General features: G+C 40.0%; 1 protein-coding gene across 1 annotated transcript; it reads right to left on the bottom strand.

Annotated features, from left to right (window-relative positions):
• Positions 1 to 1,432: 1,432 nt before the first annotated feature.
• On the bottom strand, positions 1,433 to 24,258 carry faah (fatty acid amide hydrolase). The gene is made up of 30 exons (XM_080730424.1): positions 23,823 to 24,258; positions 22,940 to 23,053; positions 22,040 to 22,180; positions 20,186 to 20,319; positions 19,751 to 19,957; positions 18,940 to 18,980; positions 18,716 to 18,840; positions 17,607 to 17,732; positions 17,403 to 17,500; positions 16,971 to 17,070; positions 16,462 to 16,505; positions 16,324 to 16,363; positions 15,977 to 16,085; positions 15,327 to 15,472; positions 14,208 to 14,326; positions 10,448 to 10,646; positions 9,676 to 9,789; positions 9,344 to 9,484; positions 8,743 to 8,876; positions 8,281 to 8,487; positions 8,038 to 8,078; positions 7,800 to 7,924; positions 6,356 to 6,481; positions 6,101 to 6,198; positions 5,892 to 5,991; positions 4,871 to 4,914; positions 4,723 to 4,762; positions 3,892 to 4,000; positions 3,644 to 3,789; positions 1,433 to 1,913 (listed from the first exon to the last, which is right to left on the bottom strand). The coding sequence occupies exons 1-30, from the start codon at positions 24,027 to 24,029 to the stop codon at positions 1,773 to 1,775; spliced, it is 3,516 nt and encodes a 1,171-aa protein (XP_080586550.1). The 5' UTR covers positions 24,030 to 24,258; the 3' UTR covers positions 1,433 to 1,772.
• Positions 24,259 to 25,357: the final 1,099 nt, after the last annotated feature.

The following is a 25,357-nucleotide window of genomic DNA, read 5'->3' on the forward strand; positions in this document are numbered from 1 at the left end:
TTACATGATAAAGAAAACAGGTGAACCAGTAAAGTCAACAATAATGGTGGGTGGGTGGGTGTTGTGAACTTGTGACATACCTTTTGTATTTAACAGGCAGGAGAAGCTATAGGGTACAGTAGCTGTGGTGAAGGGGCGAGATGGGTTGGATTACCGTATTTTCCGGACTATAAGGCGCACTTAAAAGCCTTTAATTTTCTCAAAAAACTACAGTGCGCCTTATAATCCAGTGCGCCTTATATATGGATCATTCATTGACATTGACATTCCCTTTAGCACAGCTCCATCTGTTGGATGCATAACGCAACGGTAGCGTCTATTATGTGCGCCTTATAGTCAGGTGCGCCTTATATATGAAAACAGTTTGAAAATAGACCATTCATTGACAGTGCGCCTTATAGTCAGGTGCGCCTTATAGTCCAGAAAATACTGTATACTGAATTCGCCAAAGTTTTCACACAGCTTTTTGCTGCCATTCCTTGCTTTCCCAGAACTTGGAATACCGTAAAGGTGTTCAGTGTAGCCAACTAGTTGCTACCATTGGAAATGAATGACTGCCAGTCACTTTCACTCTTGTAGTTGCTTTTATGAGTGCAGGGTTAGGCTAAATACATTATCAGTGGGTGTGTTGTTGGTGGATTTAATCATGACAAATGAAATTATGTCTTTCATTAGGGGCTTTTAAGCCGTAACATCATTTTGTAGGCAGAGGAGAACTCTGCCCCCAGAGCATGTTCTGTCCCTCGCTATTTCAACAGATCCGAGACAAAAATAACGACTAAAGTATAATTCTAACACTTTCCTTTCAGCAACAAAGAGAAGAAAAATGTGTAAATAGTAAAAAGATTCACGGAAACTGGGGGCAGAAATTCTCCTCTGCCTACAAAATGATGTCATACTTAACAGCCCCATAGAGCTATACACTGTGCTCAGTGCCAGGGTGGAATGTTCACAGTAGCCTACCATGGGAAAACAGCCTTGGAAACAGAATTTCACCCAAGAGCAAACTGCTGTCATCAACAACACATCTGCAGGACTTAAAACAGACTAATTATCTTGGGAGTTACATAACAATATATAACGCAGTGAATACAGTAATCTGAGAATTATCTCAGTATAAAGCCAAGTTCATAAGCCCATTTCATATCATCAAACTACATGGCCGGACACAAAAGATTACATCTGCAATGGACCTCCTAGGCGGACATCTGCTCAGGGTCCACTTTGGGACCATGGCTACATTATAGCAAACTGTGAGCAGAGGTCTGCATATAAGTCATTTTCTTTTCTGTCCTTGTGAACCTGTCTCTGTGATTTATCCATTAGAAGTGCTGCTCATAATGGGGTTGATACGTTCTTAGTATGACGGCTCAAACCTTGAACTACAGTATGGGAACATATTGAATTCAGTTGTTACAACTGCCATTGTGCCACTAGCATGCACATAAACAAGATTGGAACATGTTTAATTATCTTCTGCTGTTTTAGCAATTTGTGAGTATGTACATTACATTAGCCAGTTGGTTTTAATTAGTTGATTAGGAGAAGATGATTGCATGGAATACACAGTGTTTCTTAGCTCTCTCAACTCTCATATGAAATAATAAAGGCGTAAAGAAACCTTCACTTTATACCTACATCATTACAGCAATTCAGCTAGTATGGAAAACACACATGCCCCTTTTAAAGCAGTAACAATCTAAGTCCTAATTAAACATATTGATAGATTACAGGGTTTGTGGACCTCAAGGCACATTCATCTCAAGATACCTCTAAGGTTTATCACTCTCGCTTATTTTACATTGTTTGACCAGCTGTTCCACCTCCCTCATAAAGCGCAGGCAGAGTTCATCTTGCCAGGGCAGAGCTACACACTGTACGGCCACGGGCAGCCCTTCACCTCCAGCAACAGCCTGCAAGCAAACATAGGAGTCAGTCAGTACAATATGAGTTTAAATGAATGACCCCAATTGAAACAAGCCAAAAGTTGAAATGTACCAGTGAACTGTATTGTCATGTACCTTTTCCTATGCAAACCTCTAATAAAGTCTTCAATCAATCAACATTGTAGTAAGCCTTGTGGTCAGTGGTACTCTAGCCCAGGGGTTTTCAAAGTGGGTGATGGGGCACCCTGGGGTGCCGTGATGCCAGTCCAGGGCATCAATATCAGTCATCAATATCACTACATCAATATCACTTCACTATGCTTAGTAAAACAGACCTGATTTGCACTGTACTTGATGAGTTCTTTTTCCATCTACGAACACCTCTTGTCACCAAAAATAGCTGATCCACAAGCTCACAACGCGTCACAACAATTCCTACCAGAATAGGGTTCAAGTGGTTAAACGTCAAGTATAAAGTTATTTTCAGTCGGTTCTGATGGAAACAGATATTTCTCCAATAGGATGTAAGATTCTAAAAATTAACAGTGTAATTCAGGGGTGCCGTGGATGAAAAAGTTATTTACAGGGGTGCCCTGAGTCAAAAAAGTTTGAAAACCCCTGCTCTAGCCTACAATGATGCGTATTAGCGATTCCCTACAGGGCTTTACTGAGCTGAATGTCTGTGAGTGTGAAGTGAACAAATTATTATTCTGGTGAGAAGACATTAAATTGATATATTAATCATCAAGTCCATTCTTTAAAAATAAGTCATTATGTCCTGCTCTGTCTTCCACAATTTTGATGGTTATTTTGCAACCACCACTCATACACACTCATACACGATACACACACGCAAACACCACACTAGCAATTCGAACTACACTTGAATGACAATGCCAGAGAGGAGGGGGACAGGGCTTTTTGAGTGAGCACTGTTTCCACAAGGTCCTGGCTGGACCTAGAGTGTGCTGTTGTGTACAGCAATTTAATTTTGCCAGGAACATTACATATCAATGCTCAATTTGTAGTGGGCATATGGCTGCATATCATGTCAGGACAGGACAGGACAGGACAGGACAGGACAGGACAGGACAGGACAGGACAGGACAGGACAGGACAGGACAGGACAGGACAGGACAGGACAGGACAGGGCAAGGGGGAAATATACAGTAACAAGCAATGTGCAAGCAACAGCCTTCACAATGTATAGCAGGGTTCCCCAATTAGTTTTCCCCAAGGGCCGAATTATGTCTAGGGTACCAAGCCGAGGGCCACAACATTGCAGGGAGCGACAGTGGCGTTCCCGCTACTCCAGCGACAGTTCAGATATCGTCGTTGTCGGGTGAAAATCTTGTATGTCCAAAACCGTTCATTTTGCATTTGTCATTTTAAAAATGATTTAAAGTAGTGAAAACAGCAGATCTACAAGCACACAACGCCTCGCACCGCGAGGCGTTGTGTGCTTGTAGATCTGCTGTTTTCACTACTATTGTGCGATGGCCTTGTATGATTTGCAAAAGAACGTACAAATTTGGAGATAAAAGCTTTCCACCCGACAAAGGCGATATACTAGTGTTGTTGCTGCTTTTATACCACCATTATTACAGGGGTGGGTGTGGGCCAGACAGTAGCCCCCCACGGGCCGCAAATGGCCTGCGGGCCGCCTATTGGGGAACCCTGATGTATGGGCTATAATTCAGAAGTGGCGCGATTCACGGCTTATTGACTGAACGTGAAATTATCCACTACTTTCTCACCCTTTTGAAGAGCTTGTCCAAGGGGTCCTGAAAATTGCCTTTGTAGTGTTTAAGTTCCTCCTCATCCTTTGTGGTCACCGTGGAAACAGGCACCACTCCAGCAGGGAAGTTGAGCAGATTGTAGAGCACGGTGTAAGAGAGCGCAGCTGGTGGTACAGAGTTACAGGCATATGAAGTAAGATTATCAGAATTTTATTTGGTATATTTGTATATTCGGTACTAACGGAGAGCAGAATCGTGTACCGTACAGTTGATCTTGGTACAGTAGGAAAGGTTGTAGGCTGGTCCGAGCATGGGACACAGCAGCACGTCCATCTCGAGTCTCCTCCATTCAGCTATAGTCTCATGAATGTAGTCCTAATAGGGGTGTAACGATACAGTAATTGCATCGATAATTACAATTTGGAATTCCAATGATCAAACTACATCGATATGTAAACAGCAACTACTACGTCTATATTGCTATTTGTATTGATCTGAGGTCCTTTTCGATTGTAATACTAAGAACTTGTGACTTGTATTTAACAGCGTTAAAACAAGAAAGAGGGCTTTGATTAGTTAACGCTGTGTTCCGCTACACTTCGTCTATCTATAAATGTGAGGATTATGTGTGTGACTGCTAGTGTGTCTGTCAAGGTGAGAGTTTGTCCAAATGTCTTCAAATAAAATGTCTATGTATTTGCAAGTGAATCATTGTGTTCACTTATTTATGTCCATAATAATATTTGTTTCCCTTAAAAGAAAGATCTGCACTATCCATATATATATATATATATATATATATATATCACACAGATTTAAGATTTTGACTAAATAGCTACTATATGGGTTTTAAATCACTGAATCATTGTATCGCTACAGTATAAACTAACGAATATCGTCCATGTATCTTACCATCAACCATGTTCGTGATGGGTATTGTATCGTTACACCCCTAAGTCTTAATAACGCAAAAACAAACTACATTTCCCATGGATACCACACTGTGAATATGCAAGCATTACTGGGCTGGCTGAAAGACCACAGAAAGCTGGGTTGAGTGGTGACCGTAGTGACCCGAATGTCTATCAGTAGCCTACCTCCACATCAATATGCTGTTGCCACAGAGCTTGAATGGAGCTGAAAAAGAGGGAGGGAGGATCTTTTGTTTGCTGCATGTTTACTCTCATCATGCCATGATAGGATGTATGGTACATAATGTATAACAACAGGCACGATTAGACTCACCTAACTCCACAGACAGCATCCATGGTTTCAGCCATGCGAGGAAACTGGGAAAGAGTCACACATGAGTATTTAGGCCTGACCTAGGTTTTCTGAAAAACGTCAAATGTTATTCAAAATGTATAAAAACAAATATGTTGCTACATACTGTAAATGTACTGTACTACACAAAAATGTGTTCCCGGCCTGAATGGGTTAAGCAAATATCTGACAATAATGTATTAGTAAAATAAATAATAAAAAGATATGACCACCTTTCAAGTCACCCAAGGACACATCAAATCACAATACTATCAATACTTAATATAAGTTAAAGGAGCTATAGTCAACTTTTTCATTGTAGGGCCGACTTTACATTCTAGTCTATAGACTAGGATGTAAACAAAGTGTCGGTCTGACAATGGCCCAAATGATTATTTTATCATTATTTTACGCTTTTTGTGGTCATTTATGAATAGAAACACATATATGAAGCTTATTCTTTTATAAAATATTTTCGAAACATTATTTTTATTTTAGCATCCGTTTTTCAAGAAAAAGTTGACTATAGCTCCTTTAACATAAAAAACATTATTAATGTGTACATAGCCTAATTTATGCAATGTACACATCATGTGATACATTATGATGTTTGATCCATAATCCTGTTAGACACCTTTATTTATAGACTTAGACTTTTGACTGATTATGGTACATGTGTTTAAAGGAGCTATAGTCAACTTTTTCTTAAAAAACAGACACTAAAATAAAAATAATGTCGAAAATATTTTATAAAAAAGATTAAGCTTCATATTATGTGTTTCTATTCAAAAATGACCACAAAATAAAAGATAGTGATAAAATAATAATTTTGGCCATTGTCAGGCTGACTTTGTTTGCTATGTTTGTTATGTACACATTATTAATGTGTACATAGCCTAATTTATGCTCAATAGTACAAGGGTGTGGCTTGTCAATGATAACTACCGGTATTCTGTCAGTAGACCCTGCATATCTACACTTACAGAACAGAGGGAGCACTCACCAGGGGCTTGAGCAGGATAGAGATGAGTCTTTTCACAGATTTTGGTAGTCCATAAGTGAATGTCTGCATGGTCAGAGTAGAATCCACAGGGCCTTCCCTCCTGAAACGTCACAGTGACTGGTTGTTCTCAAAGAATGTCACTGCACATTTTAAGCACTTTTTTAAAAAGTTGAAATATTGTTTGGCTAAAAGGAAAGTTTTGAACTCACGTTCCACTGATAAAGGTGGCTCCACCGTCTGCAAGGATACCCCTGATAATCAGCTCATGCATGGCATAACTGAGCCTCGGTGGAGAGTAGGACACAAACTAGATGGAGAGGAGAGATGAATAGAAACTTTCATTCATTAATTTCTGTGTGTGTTAAGTGTTTGTGTGTGTGTGTGTGTGTGTGTGTGTGTGTGTGTGTGTGTGTATGTGTGCGTGTGCGTGTGCGTGTGCGTGCGTGTGTGTGTGTGTGTCTTACAGTGTGTCCCGCTCTCTCCAGCATAGCCTTGACCTCCCTGAAGGCTCGAGCCATGCTTGGAGATGGCTGCAGGTAGCCATCGTTCTCATAGTAACCAATCCTCAGTGGTTTGGAACTCTGGTACACCTACGTGAAAAGAGAGTCCAAAAGAATACTTTCTATTATGGTATTATATTAAGTCAACATAGACAGGAAATCATGTGATACACGTGATGTTTGATCCATAATCCTGTTAGACACCTTTATGTATAGACTTAGACTTTTGACTGATTACGGTACATGTGTTTAAAGGAGCTATAGTCAACTTTTTCTAAAAGAAACGGACGCTAAAATAAAAATAATGTCGAAAATATTTTATAAAAAAGATTAAGCTTCATATTATGTGTTTCTATTCAAAAATGACCACAAAATAAAAAATAATGATAAAATAATCATTTTGGCCATTGTCAGGCTGACTTTGTTTATATCCCTCTTCTATTCTTTTCTTCTTTTTTGAATAGAAACACATAATATGAAGCTTAATCTTTTTTATAAAATATTTTCGAAACATAACGTTTTAACATTTCCGTTTTTTAAGAAAAAGTTGACTATAGCTCCTTTAAAATACCCCTGGATTCTGCAATCCAACCCACAATTTCAGTTTTCAAGTGACATTGATTGTACATGTATTAATGAGGCAATCAAGATGGCTGATTTGACTTTGAGACAAATAATTCAATGTTGAACAAAACTGTATATTGTCTAGCTTCAGGAGAGACTTCACAAATTCACAAATGTTTCCCAAGTTTCCTGTGGTGTGGTGTCTTCCCATGAATTTAGGCGATGTTTTATTTGTTGCATCACCATGTGTTGCTTGATGAAAATCGTCATAAAAAAGAATAGAAAAACATGTCAAAGTAACTGATGTTCAACTGAAAAACATCATTGCTGGTCTGGCTGCATACTGTCTCAGACCTCTATCACTGATCCCGAATGCCTATTCTTCAACCTCCCATAAAACTTTCACATCTCACCATTTCTGGCCTCCCATCACTGGCTCATCCTGTTTGCTGCTCACATCCAATTCAAAAGATTGGTGATGATGACCTACAAGTCGACCAAGGCCACGCTCTTACCTTCAGGACATTCATGACCCACCACTACACCTCTTCCCACTTAGATCATCTAACACTCTGTGTCTCTGACACCCTGGCCAATGTGTCAAGGATCCTCTCTCCTGTCTCCCAAGCTTTTTAGATATAGATGCTAGTTATGTAATCCAGATGTATTTTTGGTTAATTGTTCACCCACTGTATACTACTGTACAGTACTACTGTAAATGCACTTGACCGCTTACAGTTAGTTAATTCCCACCACTTACTCCAATCTGGCACTGGATAAACTAAATGCCAAGATTGTAAATTGGGGCTGAGCTGTAAAATGCATCGTAGAAAGGTGGACAAACCTCAAGGTTAAAAGGAATGGGTGGAACAGTCGGATCCAGGCTAAACATGTGGTCAGAGAGCAGAGCCTGCATACACAGGGAAAGGCTGCCCACATCTTTGGCCATCGGCCCAGCAGATGAAAGCACTGAAGCAAGAACAAACAGAACATCAAATCTCTAAGGGCACTCATATAGTTTCCATTTTTATGACTAGATGGGCTGATCTGTGTGACCTGTGGACAACTTTATTCAGTCTTACCTGACTTTTGTCCCCGACTCAGGGTGTTTATGCCTCGTACACTGAGTGAGAAACAAAGACATTCTGCTAAATCTAACCTGGCAGGCATTCAACCTCAAGTTTCATTGATATAATCTAGTTCAAGATCAGATCAAGATAACCATACAATATTATGTTGTGCTTTAAACATTAACGTGTTACTTACTAGTATTATGACTGTAACATTGTTACTCTTACAAACCTGATTGGAGTTAAAACACCCACCTCAGCCTCCTTGCAGTGGGCTTGAATCCACAGATCCCACAGAAGGCAGCAGGAATGCGAATACTGCCCCCTATGTCAGTGCCGATACCCAGCACAGAACCTCCAGCGCCGATGAGAGCCCCCTCCCCACCAGACGAACCACCGCTGGTCTTCTGAAGGTTGTGAGGGTTGAGAGTCTGTCCATAGATGGGGTTGCTGCAGTCATAACTGGAGAAAGGGCCAGAAGGGGAGGCCAAACAATGAAGCAATGTGCATCACAACTTTTTCTAACGATGATGCATTCCTGCGGTGCTTGCACTAACTGAACTTCTATAAACATTGAACATGATTTGAAGTAATCACTTATTGACCCTGAGATTGTATTTAACCACATGAAGGACTAGGGGTGCCTTGGTCAACTATATAATATCGGGTTCAAGTGCATGGTCAATACAACACAACTAGCTAATAGACATGGATTACCCTGAAAGACCTTGAGGCAGATTGGTTTTCACAAACGGAATTGCTCCTTGTCTCTTTAGCACTTCTACAATCACACTGTCCATCAGAGCAGGTTTGTCCAGGTGAGCAATCGCAGCACATGATGTGTCATAACCCTAAGAAAGAAAAAAAATGCAACAATTAAAATAAGATAAAATAAATAATATAGGATAGGAATCAACCCATGCTGACTGTAGTACGGATTTCTTTTACACATCATGAGAGCAGAAATGGTATTATTGGTGCTATGCTCTGACTAGATTAAATGGTGCATTAAATCAAATGAATGTTACGTCAATGTATTAGTAAATCCCCACTTCTCTACAGCACTGTTCTTAAAGTGGAGTCTGGGGATGGGCCAGTGGGTTCCAGGGGGACTCCAGCAAAATGAGTAAATATAGCATCAGGGACCGGTAAAACAATTATTTGGGGTCCTTGCCATGAAAAGGTTTGAGAACCGCTGCTCTACAGTATACAGAGAAATGTGAAACCTTCAGTCTTTTGATTTAGTTTAATCAATTCTGTACATTTCTGTGGAATTAAATGCTCTACTAAAGTGAACAATAAACAAAGATTACTGAACCTTGCAAGCTATATTTTCCTTGATGCTGACAGGAACTCCATATAAGAGGCCGTCTTTTCGGGAGCCTACAGTTTTCAGCTGGTCAAAACCATCCACCATAATCTCTGTGCAGCAGTTGACACTTTTGTCCACTTCCAAGGTCTGTGAAGAAAACAACATGGATTATGCGTATAAACAACACATACAGTAAGCATGTATGCTCACACCAGGTGTGAGCATACACCTGGTTTGATGGTTTTTATGTCATTCCACCCATTTTCAGACAGATGGTGGTGTTGTTGTGTTTTGGATTATACAGAATTAGTTGTTGGCAAAGTTAACTTGTTTCATACCTTTTCCACATAGGAATAAAACACATCTTCAGGTGTTAGGGAACCTTCCTTCAGGCGCTTTGTCAACTCAAGTAGAGAGAGCGAGAGGATGAGAGAGGCATCTCTACCAGGATGCTGCAAGACACATTTGTTAGTTCATTAGTGAAATGAGCACACAACTCAGTAATAAAATGTCATTCATAAGTGTTAGTAATAAGTCAATAACAGTGATGTCATTACGTGCGCATCCCGCATCAAAAACTCATTCAAGTCGCCCAGGGACTCATTCCTGTCATGGTCCTGGGGTCCCGGGGATGCGCCTCCATTGGAGTCCATGTTAAAATAATTTACCGGGTCGCGGTAAAAGAAAAACATTTTAAAATTCCACAGACACCACCATTGTTCATGGGTGAAAGCATCCTACTTTACCCTACGTTAACACAAATAAAATCCACGTAGAAAGTCTTAAACAGGCGATAGAAACGTCAATGTTTTGATTCCACCGACGTCCGATGCCATTTTGCGCGCCCGAATTAATTAGGGGCACATGTTTTAGTAGTTTTAGTAGTTCTAAGTTCAAACATTAGCCAAATTGTAAAATAAATATAAGAAATAGGCAAACATTTTGAAAATAGACGATCTACAAGCTCACAACGCTCGAAAACATTGTATTGAGGACTCATAAAACTTTTCCGGGACCCATTTGAATGACCACCTGTGGGTCCCGGGACCCATTACATTGAAAACCTAGTAACATCACTGCAATAATTAAACAAGTCCAAAATAACTTTACCAAGCTTTTGTACTGGTGCACAGCCTGCTCTGCTTTCCGCAGCGTTGCTGCCCTGCGGTTTCTTGCTTTCAAGATTTTCTTTTTGGCCTTTTGTTGACTGAACCATTTGACCAGTATGACCAGAGCACCTGTCCCACACAGTGTAGCGATCAGAATGGCTGTCCAGGTCGTTTCTGCTCCAAAAAGAAGTTGCATTTTCCTTTCCACAGCAAGTCACCCGTCAAATAACCAAAGCACTGAGCCTGTGTAGGTCCTACACCTTGTTTGCCTTTGAAATAAAATATATGTAGATAGGTGCATGGAGTTCACATCTAAAATGCTCTGGGCAGCAAAAAGCAAACAAAAACACGCCCATTAGACATTGTCTGCCAAGTTGGCTTGTAGCCAACAACTGCCTGATTAAGCTTTCTTTCTCCATAACTTATCTTATACTACTGTATAAATAGACCTATAAACAGAACAGTTCTGTTTAGAATGTTCTGTTCTGTTCTGTTCAGAACCTGGCAATTAACGATAACCTAAAAGTAGACACAGGCCCGTCGTACAGATTGTTGGGAGGGGGGTCAAGATCAAAGACCTGGGCCCCCCCTCCACGTGGGCCCCCTCGGTTTTTCACCTGCGCACAGCACGGGCCATAAAATGTGTGTTTTTCACAGGAAATTATTCATTTTAAAGTAAAAAAACTGTTAAAAACAGTTCTACATGGCGGCAGAACTGTTTAGGCTTAATATAATAGGGTTTATATAAAGCATGATGTCTTAATCTTACCTTGGGAGAAAGTTCTTTCACAGTCACTCAAATCTTTCCTATAGAAACTAGACTGCTCCCGAGTCCCCTTCAACGGGGGCCCCCCCCACCGCAGGGCCCCCCCTTTCCGGGAGGGGGGACAACAGTACCCTTTGCTCCCCCCTATCGGCGGCCCTGAGACAGGCAAGAAGGTTATAGATAAAGGTTATCTAGGGCCTGCAGTTCTCATACACTACTTTGATTTATCCTAAATAGCACAATTGTTTTGTAATAAATGAGTGACTGGAGTAAATGTATCTTTAGGCCAATAATGTATATATGACATTTGATCATCAAATCATGGAACATACCATTATAAGAAATGTCAATAGCAGTGGTTCTCAACCTTTTCAGGTCGGACACCCCAAAGTAATATTTGAACTGGGGACTTGGAATTGTAGATGTCGAGACATTATATTTTGTTTGACTTGTTCCACTGATAAAAAAAAGTACTTTTGACGCAGTAATGGTGTTATTATTCATTTTAGAGGTAGTAAAGGGTCTTAAAAGTTCTTAAATTCTCTACACTCGCTACCTACTGTAAGTTGGTTTGTTTACTGTTGAGTGAGAAAAAATCGACCCGTTTGAGAACCACTGATCTAAAGCATGAGTCATTTCCAGTTTTGGGCACAGTTTCAATACAACCGCCATTGTTTCCAGTATTAATGTTCCAAAATGTCATGAGAACAAATATTTGATGTGAGATTTGGGGAGTTACCTCCTTAGCAGCTTTGGTGCTGATCAGTGAGGTGGTTTACGAGATTAGCTGTAGACAAAGACACACACACACACACACACACAGGGATGGAAACATACTCTCCACCCTTGCCTTGGGCCTGAATCTTGGAGTTCCAAATGTGGGAAAAAGGCGAATCAGTGATTAAGTGGAGTGGCAGGATGGTGGACCTGGGATTATGAATTCACAAAATGTGAAAAATATTTGGCCTTCTGGCAGCATGCAATAGAAATATGACGTTGATTGAGCAAGTGGTTCACAAGATTACCCACACACGCACGCACACGCCACAACATAAAAAGAACTTCCAAGAAAAAAAAGTAGATCTCTTTCTTACATTTTTTAAAGAGCTTGTCCCAAAGGTTAAACGAATTGCCCGTATAGCATTGTTTGCCCTCAGTGTTGTGACAGGTAGGTACAACTCAAGTCAGGCAAGAGGAGATTTTATAGAAGGGCACTGGGTGGTACAGAGTAACAGGCGAGATAGAAAATAAATATGACATCTATCACATTATTGGTGCTGACATCCAGCACATTGTGTAGTGTAGTCTACAGGTAAAGTTGGTCTGAGCTTGGAAGTTGGGACACAGTAACGTTGCACCGGTCACAGTCACATGTACTCCTTATAGAAATACAAAGTTGTTTCCAGAAATCTTGAATAGAACTTCCACAGGGAAAAACCACTTACAGGCAGCAGCCGTTCGCAACTGGTAAAAAACAAACCTAGCCCAGCCCTACCCTCCCCCTTCTTTGTATATACTTACTGTTTGTTTAGACTTACTGTTTTTTTGTTTTGTTGTTCTTTTCATTTTATTTTCTTTACATATCTACTGCATAGTACTGTGTTCTATTCGTCTGTCATTCAATGTTATGAGATACTTAAATGGTTTCCTGTGGAAATAAGCTTAGTCTTTTCTAGGATTTCCTTTTAGTAGACCTTGTACCAGTGAACTGTACCGTCATGAAACTGTACCTTTTCCTATGCAAACTTCTAATAAAGTCTTCAATCAATCAATCAATCAAAGAAGGGTGATATGTTACTCTGTATGTTTTTCTCCAGTAGCCTATACAATTTGAGATAAGATACACTTTCTAGATTATACTGACCTGATTAAGGGTCCATTTGGTTCCATGTGTACACTCTAAATGAATACCTTTGGTGCTGAGCCAAACTGCAAAACAGCAGAATCATGAAATACAAGAACTCATTTTTAAAATGCTAAAACTTTATTCACAGCAGCAACTGAAACACTGTTGCAAACACTGGCGACACCACAAAAAGAGCCAATCAATCAATTAAGACAATTAAATCAAACCGTGGTAAAACAAAATGAAATAAAAACAACACATGTACAAATATATTTTGGCTCCTACACATGTATTTACATTCCTAAGGCACAGTAAAGACATGTCCACCTAATGGAGATGGAGAACCTTCTCTTCCCATACTGGACTATACTGGCAAGTATGACAATGTGGATATGACAGTTTAATAGCTTTATGATCATTATTCATTTAATACAAAATTCAAAAGAAATCCTCCTCCCCTGGGAGAATTAATTCAAAGGAAATTGGATGGTTGTTTTATGACTAGTTTGACCTCTAGAGGGGACTGTGAGGTGCAGGGCCAACGCACCACTTTTGGACTGTATGTCAGTGCAGGGTAGCCTCGTAAACCAGTCTCTCCCGGAAATCTACATTTCATTTGTTTTTTCCTAGTGAGCAAATAGAATGTCGCTCCAGGAGGAGGCAGTTTACAAGGCTAAGTGCAGGGAGGTTTGTTTTATATATTTTTTATATATACTGTAGGTCTACCAGCTACAATTCAAGACGGTCCACTGCTTTTAAACTAAAATGTGTTACTAGAACACCAATAGGTCCATGTAGAAAAGGATTTTCATGGTCTGAAACTGACTACCGTTCTTTTTCACCTTGTAACCCTGTTTTGTAAATTCATTTTTATTATGCATGGTGTCTGATTGTACATATTACTCTGTATGCTCCATTTTTGTTTTGTTACCTGTTTTTTATGTTGGGACAAATGAAAATGTGCATCTTTTGCAAAATCCTGTGTACCGTATTTACTATTTACAGTGCAGTATATGTATCGTTCATTAATACATGATGTCCCTACCATATAAACAAATAAATGACAAAGACATGTATGACTTCTTAATGGCAGTAAACTTCTTACTTAACGAGTTACTTTTAAAAGTAACATTATGCAACACTGCTCACTCTCTATTCTGTTTGATCAGCTGTTCCACCTCCTTCATAAAGCGCAGGCAGAGTTCATCTTGCCACGGCAGGGCAACACACTGTATGGCCACAGGCAGCCCCTCGCCTCCGGTCACCGCCTGCACACAAACACAGGAGTCAGTCAGTCAGTCAGTCAGTCAGTTAGTCCCATCATCTTGCAATAATCATCTTGCAATAATCACTCTCCGGGCTACAAACTTCACCTCCTGGCCATCACGCTGACTTAAGTACAGTTTTCAATTCCCCACTAAGCTGATTCTGAAAAAAGTTACTTAAGGAAAGATAAAACGTCTTGGTATTAAAGAGAAAATTCACCTAATATAGCACAACCTAACTTAATGGCTTCATTCCAAAAGTAACAAAACAAACAGATAAAAAAACGAATTTCCCTTTTTCTCCCAATGTAGATCTTATTTTATTTAGGCCCTGTCACTGCTGACCCCTACAAGTTGGCCTTGGGGAGGGCTGCAGACAGTCGTATCTTGTCTGATATACTTGTGTGGTGTCACCACTCAATTCTTTTAACCAGACAGTTAAAGTGAGGAGTTTCACCAGGAGGGTGTAACACATGCAGGGAAACAAGCTATCCCTCTCAGCTCTGCCTGATGCTGAGCAGGTACTCCGACCAACCTGTAAGAGCCGCTAGAGCAGAGGTTCTCAACCCCCCCAAAAATATATATTTTGAACTGGGGACCCCCACCCTCACGAGCACTAAGAGTTGTAAGACTTGAGGCATTACATTTTGTTTAACACAGTTCTATTGTGAAAATAGCAGATCTCACAACACCTCGCGAGCATGTAGATCGGCTATTTTCACAATTTCTGCCTCTAATATTTGACAATATGGAGAATGTTTTATTTTATTTTAGAGGTATTAAAAGGGTCTTAAAAGTCCTTACATTTTTAGCAATGTGCAGATACCCTCTATACACTTATACTGTAAGTTGGTTTGTTTACTGTTAACTGAGAAAACAATGTTAATCCATAAGCTAAACATCTGGGGACCCCCGACCCACAGGTTGAGAACCACCAGCGAACGCAGCCAAGCCGGAAGCACCATGGAGGATTCAAACCGCTAGTCTCCATGGTGATTTTTACCTTTCTAAAAAACGTGTCCCAGACGTCCCGAAAATTGCCCGTGTAGTGTTTGAGCTCCTCTTCGTCGTCTGCTGTCACAGTCGTGACAGGTACAACGCCGACAGGAAAGTTGAGCAGATTGTAGAGAATAGTGTATGACAGTGCACCTGGTGGTACAGAGTGACAGGCGAGATAAAAAAAGGAATGTGTCATAGGCATCAAGACATCTTTAACATTTATATTTGGCAATAGGGGTGCAACGGTAACCAAACTAATCGATTTAATCGATTATAAAGAATAATTACTTTAAGAAAATAATCTATACTCCAAAATAACGAAAGCTTTTTGTGCAACACCGTTGTAGGAAAAAGTAAATAAATAAGGCATAAGTAGTTACATCAGACTAAAGGCCCATTCCAACTGGGCCAGATAAATAAATAAAAAAGATCTGTCTCCATTCAAGTGGATGGTAAGATAAAGATAATAAATATCTGTCACAGATATTCTTTATCTGTTTATCTGGCCCAGTGGGAATGGGCCTTAATCGATGTATTAAAAGATTATAAAAGAAACATGCTTCTCGAGTATTTGAAAAAGTAATCAATAGAATAATCTCAAGGAAGATAATCAATAGTTGCAGCCCTATTTGGAAGCAGAATTGTGCAGCGTACAGGTAAGCTTGCCACAGTAGAAGAAGTTATAGGCTGGGCCAATCATGGGACACAGCAACACGTCCATCTCACAGCGACGCCACTCAGCAATAGTCTCATGGATGTAGTCCTGTTTATGAAAACAAAGGGCTACATTTCAGCTGGTTAACCACTTAAATCCTCTTGACCTAGTAAACTGGACTCTGTGCTCTGTGCTCTTTTCCCCCTCTACACCAAATCTCCAAAAATAGAGCTCACAACGAGTCGCAACTCGCTGTGAGCTTGTAGATTTGCCATTTTTGGCTAATGTTCCCCCCAGAATATGTATACTGGGGTTCGAGTGGTTAAACACACACACAAAGATGTACCTCAACATCAGCATGTTGTTTCCACAGATCTTTAACAGAGCTGTAAACAGAACAGGAAAAGGTTAAATGTTTACTCATTAGATTTTACATACAAAGATGATGAGCCAATTGTACAAAACATTTCTAGACTTTCCTTACCCGACTCCACAGATGGCATTTAAGGACTCTGCCATACGAGGATACTAGGAGAGAGACATAACATGATAAGATCTGTCATTATACAGAGAAGATCCTCGGCATTGAACTTTAAACCATCATTCTGAAAAAAACATAGAAGTTGTGTAGGGTTATACACTGCACAATATTGGTGTCAGTAGGACCACTGCAATTCTTGTTATCAACATACGATAAAAGGACACAAGCAGTCAAAGATACAACATAATAGCCAAAAGATTGGAAAGCAGCAAAGATTACACATACAGCACACACATCCATGTGTCACTGAAGTACAATTTACGTGAACATTTTGGCTGGTTGAAGACCAAGTTTTCTGCAGCCTGCAGCCTTCTGTATCATTTGGAGAGGCTTAAGTGCACATAATGGAAGGCCAAGGAGCTGGGCTGAATCGGACCTGAGTAGAACAAAAGGTTTCTCACTGGACTCTGAATTCTGTATCTATATCTTGCAGAACAAATTGGAACACTCACCACAGGCTTGAGGAGGACAGAGAGGATCTTTTTCACTGATATTGGTAGACCGTATGGGAAGGTCTGTGCGGTGAGGCAGGGGTCCACTGGCCCTTCCTTCCTGAAAGATCAGGATTAATAGTGGATTCATGATCAATCTGGTTCTGTTTTGAGGGGCAATGCAGTCTTGCAAAGCGGTGAATTATAGATTGTATTGATGTTCAATAATCCCGGGTATGGCAAGCAAACAGGAAGTCTCTCTTCATTAACATTATAAATGAATCATTTAAATACATTAATGAATCGATACAATAATATTTAATTAATATTAAACAATAACCTAATAATAGTTTGTAGCAGCTCTGTTTAAAATATACATCTGGTTTTAAACACTTCATATGGTTTTCATTGTTTGGAGAAAATTGTGCGCTTAAAAAAAAAGTTACAACTCACAAGTGGCTAAGCAGAGTGGTAGTTCCATCTCCTAGGAGACCTTTCACAACCAGTTCATGCATGGCATATCTGATCTTTGGTGGAGAAAAGGGCACCAACTAAAGAAATACAAAAGAGAAAGAAAAAGAGAGACATGCAGGTCATCATGAAAAGCAGGTGAAGTGCACTGTTAGGTTAATGACAGTGCTACTGTACACAACTTACAGTGTGTCCTGCTCTCTCCAGCATAGCCTTGACCTCCCTGAAGGCTCGAGACATGCTTGCATTTGGCTGCAGGTAGCCATCGTTCTCATAGTAACCAATCCTCAGTGGTTTGGAACTCTGGTACACCTAGACATGGGCAAAAGGCTTTATTTTCATATTAATTGAGGAATATCAGAGTATTCTGTAAATTAACACACAAAAGACAATTCACAAGTGAATTCAATTCAATAACATTTTATGAAAGCGTCAAATCATAACAAGTTATCTCAAGACACTTTCATATTAAAAAAGGAACATCGATTAAAACACAGAACTCGTGGAATGAATATAATCTTACAGTTTGAATATAATGAATATAATCTTACAGTTTGAATATAATGAATATAATCTTACAGTTTGAATATAATGAATATAATCTTACTGTTTGGTCATTAGTTCGGTAGATAAATATCTCCTGTCTGAGGTTAAGACACTGCACAATGAAAGCATCATGCTGTGTTTACACTTAGCAACGTCAAAGGATAAGAAACGCCATATGTGTGTTTGTGTGTGTGGCCAGCTAAATTGGGGCAGAGTCACAATTGCAGTGTTGCGCAAGCCAAACTGCGTAAAATAAATGAAGAGGGTAGGGTTAAATAGCACAGGGAAGTGGTTAATGTTTTTCTTCATTTTATGGAACGGAGCAGGAGTTGTGTAGAGAGAGAAAGGGAGTGGAAATGGTGAAACAAAAACATGTGATTGACTGTCACTGTGTCATGGGAGCACTGAGAAAGGCTAAGACAATCTCAATTTCTCAAATTGTACTGTTGGTTTGTAGCTTAACTTCTCTGGCTTCCATTGAAACTGATGTGTAGCCTGTTGCTGTGTCCCCATATTAATGCAGCATCAGGGACAATTTAACTCCAAAGAGTATACAAAAGAAACTAAATGGATCCATTTGGTTCCATTCATGCATTCTTCATTCATAGTAAAACTAAAGATTTTGCTATTTGGAGAAAGTAAGTTAACTATTATTCATATTTAGATATAACTTGGACATAACTGATGACCTGTATGCACCCATGCTGCTGTAAAACCCCTCTGTAAAAGTTATAGGAGAGTCAACAAACCTGCAAGTTAAAAGGAATCGGCGGGATAGTTGGGTCCAGGGTAAACATGTGATCAGACAGCAGTGCCTGCATACACAGGGCCAAGCTGTCCACGTCTCTGGCCATGGGACCAGCAGATGAAACCACTGAAGCAAGATCAGAGAGAGAATTGTTTAATGGTTGTGTTGTGCACTGATAATCGTATAAGTCATGTGCAAGGATGAGGCAATAGCATTTCTCCATACCTGACTTTTGTCCCGGGCAGCAGGAGCTCAAGCCTAGTGGACTGACCGAGACAAATAAAACACAATAAACAATTGTTAAACAATACCTTTTTAACCAGCTTTAAAGCACAATTAAAGTTTGGTAGAGGGTTGGATTGTGTAGTACCTTGCCATGAGACAACTCCAAATATTGGCAAGATATCTTCAATAGTTGCTCCATAGATAAAGAAAAGTTATGATCCAATATATTCTCCTTGATGACTTACGTTGCACTGGGAAAGTCTCACCTTTAGTGCACAAAGTAATGTGAACAAAGCAGGTTTTGCAATATGAAATTACAAAACCTGATTCATCTATTCATCTGTTTAAAATGATTAGCAACTGTACCATGGTCATTTTAACGCGCATAATAACAAACACAGTGGATCAGGCATATCTTCCAGATCTTCATCTTAATTAAAAATATTTCCAACAATGCTTTGTGACTTTTGTTAATATATCAACAGAACACAGAATCCACTTTGATTGTGACTTCGAGGCCTGTTTCTGGGGAATATTACATTTGATTATCTACTTTTAGTCTACAGAGCAACGACTGAAGATATCTTGCCAATATTTGGAGTAACATGATGAAAGGTAATTATACAACTCAAACCTTTACCAAACATTTATTGTGCTTTAAATCCACCAGTCAGTGTCAATGACACATATCATCTGAAGAAATCAAATCATTGTAAAAGTCAAGTAAATGTCTTGTGACATTATTGTGCGTCATCTAGTTATATTTTGGGACTATAAAGCATACGGCTACCTTTACGACCATGTTGCCTACCTCAGCCTCCTTGATGTTGACTTGAATCCGCAGATCCCACAGAAGGCAGAGGGAATGCGAATACTGCCCCCTATGTCAGTGCCGATACCCAGCACAGAACCTCCAGCCCCGATGAGAGCCCCCTCCCCACCAGACGATCCTCCGCTGGTCTTCTGAAGGTTGTGAGGGTTGAGAGTCTGTCCATAGATGGGGTTGCTGCAGTCATAACTTGAAATGAGACAAAGAGAGGGACACACATATTTAAACTAAATTATATGGGTCATTACTCAAGTGATGGCATCATGGCACACGATTGTGGACACTCTGATGGCTTGATGGCACAAAATTACATAATCGTAAAAAATAATAACAATAAAGAAATCCATGCCTGAAACAAAGACTGTTTCAGGCATGGATTTCTTGACTGTGCGAATATCTGATAAATGAGTGAATTACTTTAAAAGGCCTTGAGGTATATTGGTCTTCACAAAGGGAATGGCTCCTTGTTTTTTCAACACTTGAACAATCACACTGTCCTCTGGTGCAGGCTGGCCCAATTTACAGATCACACCACATGAAGAGTCATGGCCCTAGGAGCAAAAGAAACAGAATACACAGCGGACACAAATACACAGCTGAGGAAGCTTTACTGAGGTTGGAGTGTACAAATGGATAGATGGTCTTTGGTGGTAAAATCGAGGGGCTGAGAATGCTGATTTACCTAGTTCACTTCTTTCTGAGCACAAGGGATCTTAAAGGAGTAGTTCACCACTTTTCAACCTGTCTTCATATAATAGGTCCTCACTAATGTTCATGATAAAATAGCAAAAAAAAATTCTACTCAGTCCAAGTCTCCTAGGAGAGCTGTGGGAAGTTCAGAATCCATAGTCTTGTGACATCATCATTTTCCAAAAAAAAAAAAAAATGTAATCGATATTTTTGAAAAAAATATTTTGATTTTTATTATTGCGAGAACAATGGCTTCCACTTTAAAATTGCAACTTTTCAGGAATAGAAAGCCTGCAGTTTCTATAAGCTGGATTGGCAATCGATGATGTCACAAGACGATGGGTTTCTGACCTGCCCACAGCCCTCCTCTGAGAAAAAAAAAAAAAAAAGAAAAGCTATTTTTGAGTGAGTAATTATATGAACATAGGTTGAAAAGTGGTGGAGTGCCCCTTTAAGCATTAATAAGTCACCCGGGCAGGTCAGATAGGGGCCAGAGCTTCATTTCAACAGTGAGTAAACACCATAAGGATTCTAACAATGGTCTAGATAAACAGGTAACAATGTTTATTACACCTCTCGGACAAGAGAAGAGTATCAAAATAATTAGTTACTGCCTGCAGTGGTGGAATCGTGGCCTTATGGTTAGAGTGTCTGTCCTGAGATTGGGAGGTCGGGTTCAATCTCTGGTCGAGTCATACCAAAGACTATAAAAATGATAGGCTACCCAGTAACCAATGCCTCCCTGCTTAGCATGCAGCATTAAGGGCTGGGTTGGGGTCAAGTCCCTGCGACATACTAGCTCCAGGGGGTAGACTTGTTCATCAAGCTGCCTCCACGCTACAGAAATAGGAGATAGGCTCCAGACCTTTGGGTCAAGAGTCTGGGTAACATGGCTCAGATCATTGGTTCAAGCATTCTGGGGTGTGCCATTAGCTGAGGAGAGACGTCCCAGCATGCGTCCGGTGTGTGTATTTTTGTTCTATTAACTGTGTTACTGTGTTATTAATTGTGTTTTGCATTATGTGTTCATTGTGAGCAATGTTGTGCTATGTGTTGTGCTTTTGGGACACATCATGGGCGATATCTCCCTCATTCTGTCATTAAAGGAGTAGTTCACCCCCAAAATGACTTTTTTTCTATTGATTACTCATGCCATGGAGAGTAGAGTTCAATAATATTTTTTGGTTTTTGTCACATTCCTAAGACAAAAATGTAATTAGAGTAAATTTACCCCCATTGATTCCGGATGGTGACCCGTTTCGAAACGGGTCACCATCCGGAATGAATGGGGGTAAATTTATTGTTATCACATTTTTGTCTTAGGAATGTGACAAAAAATAAAACATATTATTGAACTCTACTCTCCATGGCATGAGTAATCAATAGAAAAAAAGTCATTTTGGGGGTGAACTACTCCTTTAACCCCTGGTTTGGTGGTTTGTTAGCTGATTGCTGTTGAGAAATGTTGCCATGCTTAATTGAACCCACAGTTCCAATTAATTGACACATGATAAACCAATTAATAAAACTGTGATTGACACATGTTCAGTAGTTTCAGCCCCACTCTTGTGCACACATTACCTTGTAATCAATGTTTTCCTTGATGCTGACAGGGACTCCATAGAGTAGCCCTTCTTTACACGTGCTCACATCCTTCAGCTGGTCAAAACTCTCCAGCAAAACCTCAGTACAGCAGTTCAGCCTGTTGTTTACCTCCAAAGCCTGAGGGGGGGCACAGGGCAGTTAGTATACACAGGTCTTTTCACACCAAGCAAAACGTTTAAGGAAAGCTAATCTCTCAAGACAGATTCAGCAACCACTAGCCAGACTTCTTTTCTTGTTTACATTATAGTAAATGGATTACTCATTATCATATGGTAGTGAATAATACACTGACATTGGGGCTAGACTGACTTGCAGCCATAACACTTGAGGTCAAAGTTCTTGTAAGGTATGAATGATACCTTTAAATTGCTTTTGTTTTGTACTCTGAGTGTGGTGGAGTTGAGCCTTTTTGGTCTTTAAGTGTACAAATGGAACCAAATGGTCAATTTCTTTACTCTAAATGGTGCGTTTATATAGTGCCTTTTCCAAGGCGCTTTACATAGATTGTGCATTACATTCACACCTAACATTCATCACTCACACACACACACACACACACACACACACACACACACACACACACACACACACACACACACACACACACACACACACACACACACACACACACACACACCACACCCACAGTGCAAGGCACGAACTGGGAACCTTGTGGTTCCCAAGCAGCCGCTCTACCTCCTGGGTCACTGCCACACGACTCTGAATGAATGAATGAAACTCTGGGTTTCATTCATTAATCATTAACACATGTGACTAAAAAGTGTAGAATTGTAGATTGGGGTGACAGACATCAGATGGGGGTCTATGGTCAAATACACATCAAACTGGGGGATCTTGAAATGTAAACATCTTTACCTTCTCCATGTATGAGTGCAGCACGTCTCCAGGGCTCAGAGATCCTTCCTTCAGGCGCTTGGTCAACTCCGACAGGGACAGAGAGCAGATGAGAGCGCCGTCTGTCCTGGGATGCTTGAAGACAAGTTTAGGCTATTTAAGACCTGTGGTTCTCAATCTCAAAGTGGGTTCCGGGGACGGTCAACCCCCCAGGGGTCCTTGAGGGGCTTTCAGGGGGACCCCAGCAAAATGTGTTTATATAGCTTAACAAAAAAGTTTGATCAAAATAACGTTTTGATTGATTGAACATTTTATTAGACAAAAACAGAACAGTAGCTAAGTCTACAAGTATAGTCAATACAATAGAAATGTAGTACAGTACAAAGGAACACCCCAAATAAGTCATTTTACAGTCTTTTTTACGTTGGAAGTCCTAGGTATTCAATTCATGGACAAGAAATAGCTGATCTACAAGCCCACAATGCCTAGTGATTCTACATGAGCTTGTAGGTTTGCTAAAAAAAATAAAGATTTTTTACACATATCTTCTTGGGGGTTCTTGGCACAAAATATTTTCCTTTGTCAGATAGCTACATACAGTATCAATTTTGAAAATGAAAAAGCTTGTAGATTTGCTAAAAAATATATATTTTTACACAAATCTTCTTATGGGGGTTCTTGGCACAAAATATTTGGCCAAATATCTACATACAGTATATGAAATTTGGGGGTCCTTAATGACATGAAATGTCTTGAAATGTAAACATGAAAATAGACCACTGATTATGCAGATGTGACTTGCAAGATTGGAATATGTGACCTGCTGCTGCTGATTATCCTGACAAAAACAATGAATGATTAAAAAATAAATAAAAAAAAATAAAACTAAAACAATGAAGCTCACCATCTCTCTGTAGTGACGGACAGCCTCCTCTGCCTGTCGCACAGTCTCAGCCCTGTGGTTTCTGGCTTTCTGTATTTTATCTGTCGCTCGTTTTTGGCAGAAATAATTGATCATAATGAGCAGTGCTCCTGCGCCACACGCTGCTGCTGTCACAACGGCTTTCCAGTTGAACGTCTCCGCTTCAAAAAGTTGCTTTAGCTTTTCCATCGTAAGGAGTCTCTTCTTCTATCAATGCCACAAGAAAGATTAGCTGCCTGCAACTGCAAGAGCAGTTTGCATTTGTTTACAGATGTCTTCAGTTCGTTTCGTTCTGCCCGCCTGCAACTGCAAGAGCAGTTTGCATTTGTTTACAGATGTCTTCAGTTCGTTTCGTTCTGCCCGCTAAATTACCTACAGATTAAGAAGAGTGTACTGTGTGTACTTGCCTGCGTTACAAAGCATTATGTGGGTGACCATGGCACTAGCTACCAAGGAGTATGAACCAAGCTATGAAGAAGGAAAGGTCAGGCAATCGCGGCAAACTGGGACATGTGACATGTCACATGACATGGTGTTCGATCTGGAGTCAGGGGTCATCAAGTAAACGGACACATGTTTCTTTTATACACACCATTATGATTCTTATAAGTATAATTAATTATCATGATAAGACCCAATTACTGAATGTCAGTAACCTGGCTTTCTTCAGAATATGTATGACTCTGATTTACTATTGATTGATTGAAGACTTTATTAGAAGTTTGCATAGGAAAAGGTACAGTTTCATGACGGTACAGTTCACTGGTACAATGACACTATGGCATAGTGGTTCTCACTTCTCAACTGTTTTATTTGCAAGGACCCACACTCAGTGTTACATAGGCCTACCTGTTATCAGGGCTATCTCTTTATGTGTTTCTGGTAATATTATTGTCATCTAATTTTTATGTCCGTGGCAAAAAAAGAAAAAAATGTCCACCACAAGCCAGCATATGGCACGTGCTCGCCTCTTTCCATAATTGATTAAAAAAAATGTACAGATAGGAAAACAAGAGATTAAGGCGAAAACAGTGTGATATGATCATCTGTGTCTATTTTCCTGGGCCGATTTATTACTTTACAAAGGTCACAGAGCAGTGTCTATTTATGTCTGTCTGACTTTTCCTTCTTTACATAGCCTTGCTAGTTATCAGGAAGTGTAAGCACGGAACGCCCCGCCCATAGAGATCAGCTGTTTTACGAAAACAGTTACCCAAATAAAACCTCAAATCAACTAAAAAGTTAAGTAACAATTAAACCAAACATGTTAAGTCTTTAGTTAAGTCATGTCACACATGCATAACTTAACTAAAATTAGCTTTTTAAACGACTCCAATTAATGTTTTATTTATGTTTCTTCTTTATGACAGTTTCTTCCCTTTTGATATCCTCTTCAATCAATCCATCCAAACACCTTATTGTGTCGGAGCGAGGAGCTGTCTCAGCCTGTCTGTCCGTCTTCTTTTCTGACACCCAATACAGTAGTATTGACCGCAGGGGGCGCTAGGCTGGCTAAA

This window comes from Nannobrachium achirus (assembly GCF_963921795.1).
Source record: "Nannobrachium achirus genome assembly, chromosome: 1".
Taxonomy (NCBI): Eukaryota; Metazoa; Chordata; class Actinopteri; order Myctophiformes; family Myctophidae; genus Nannobrachium; species Nannobrachium achirus.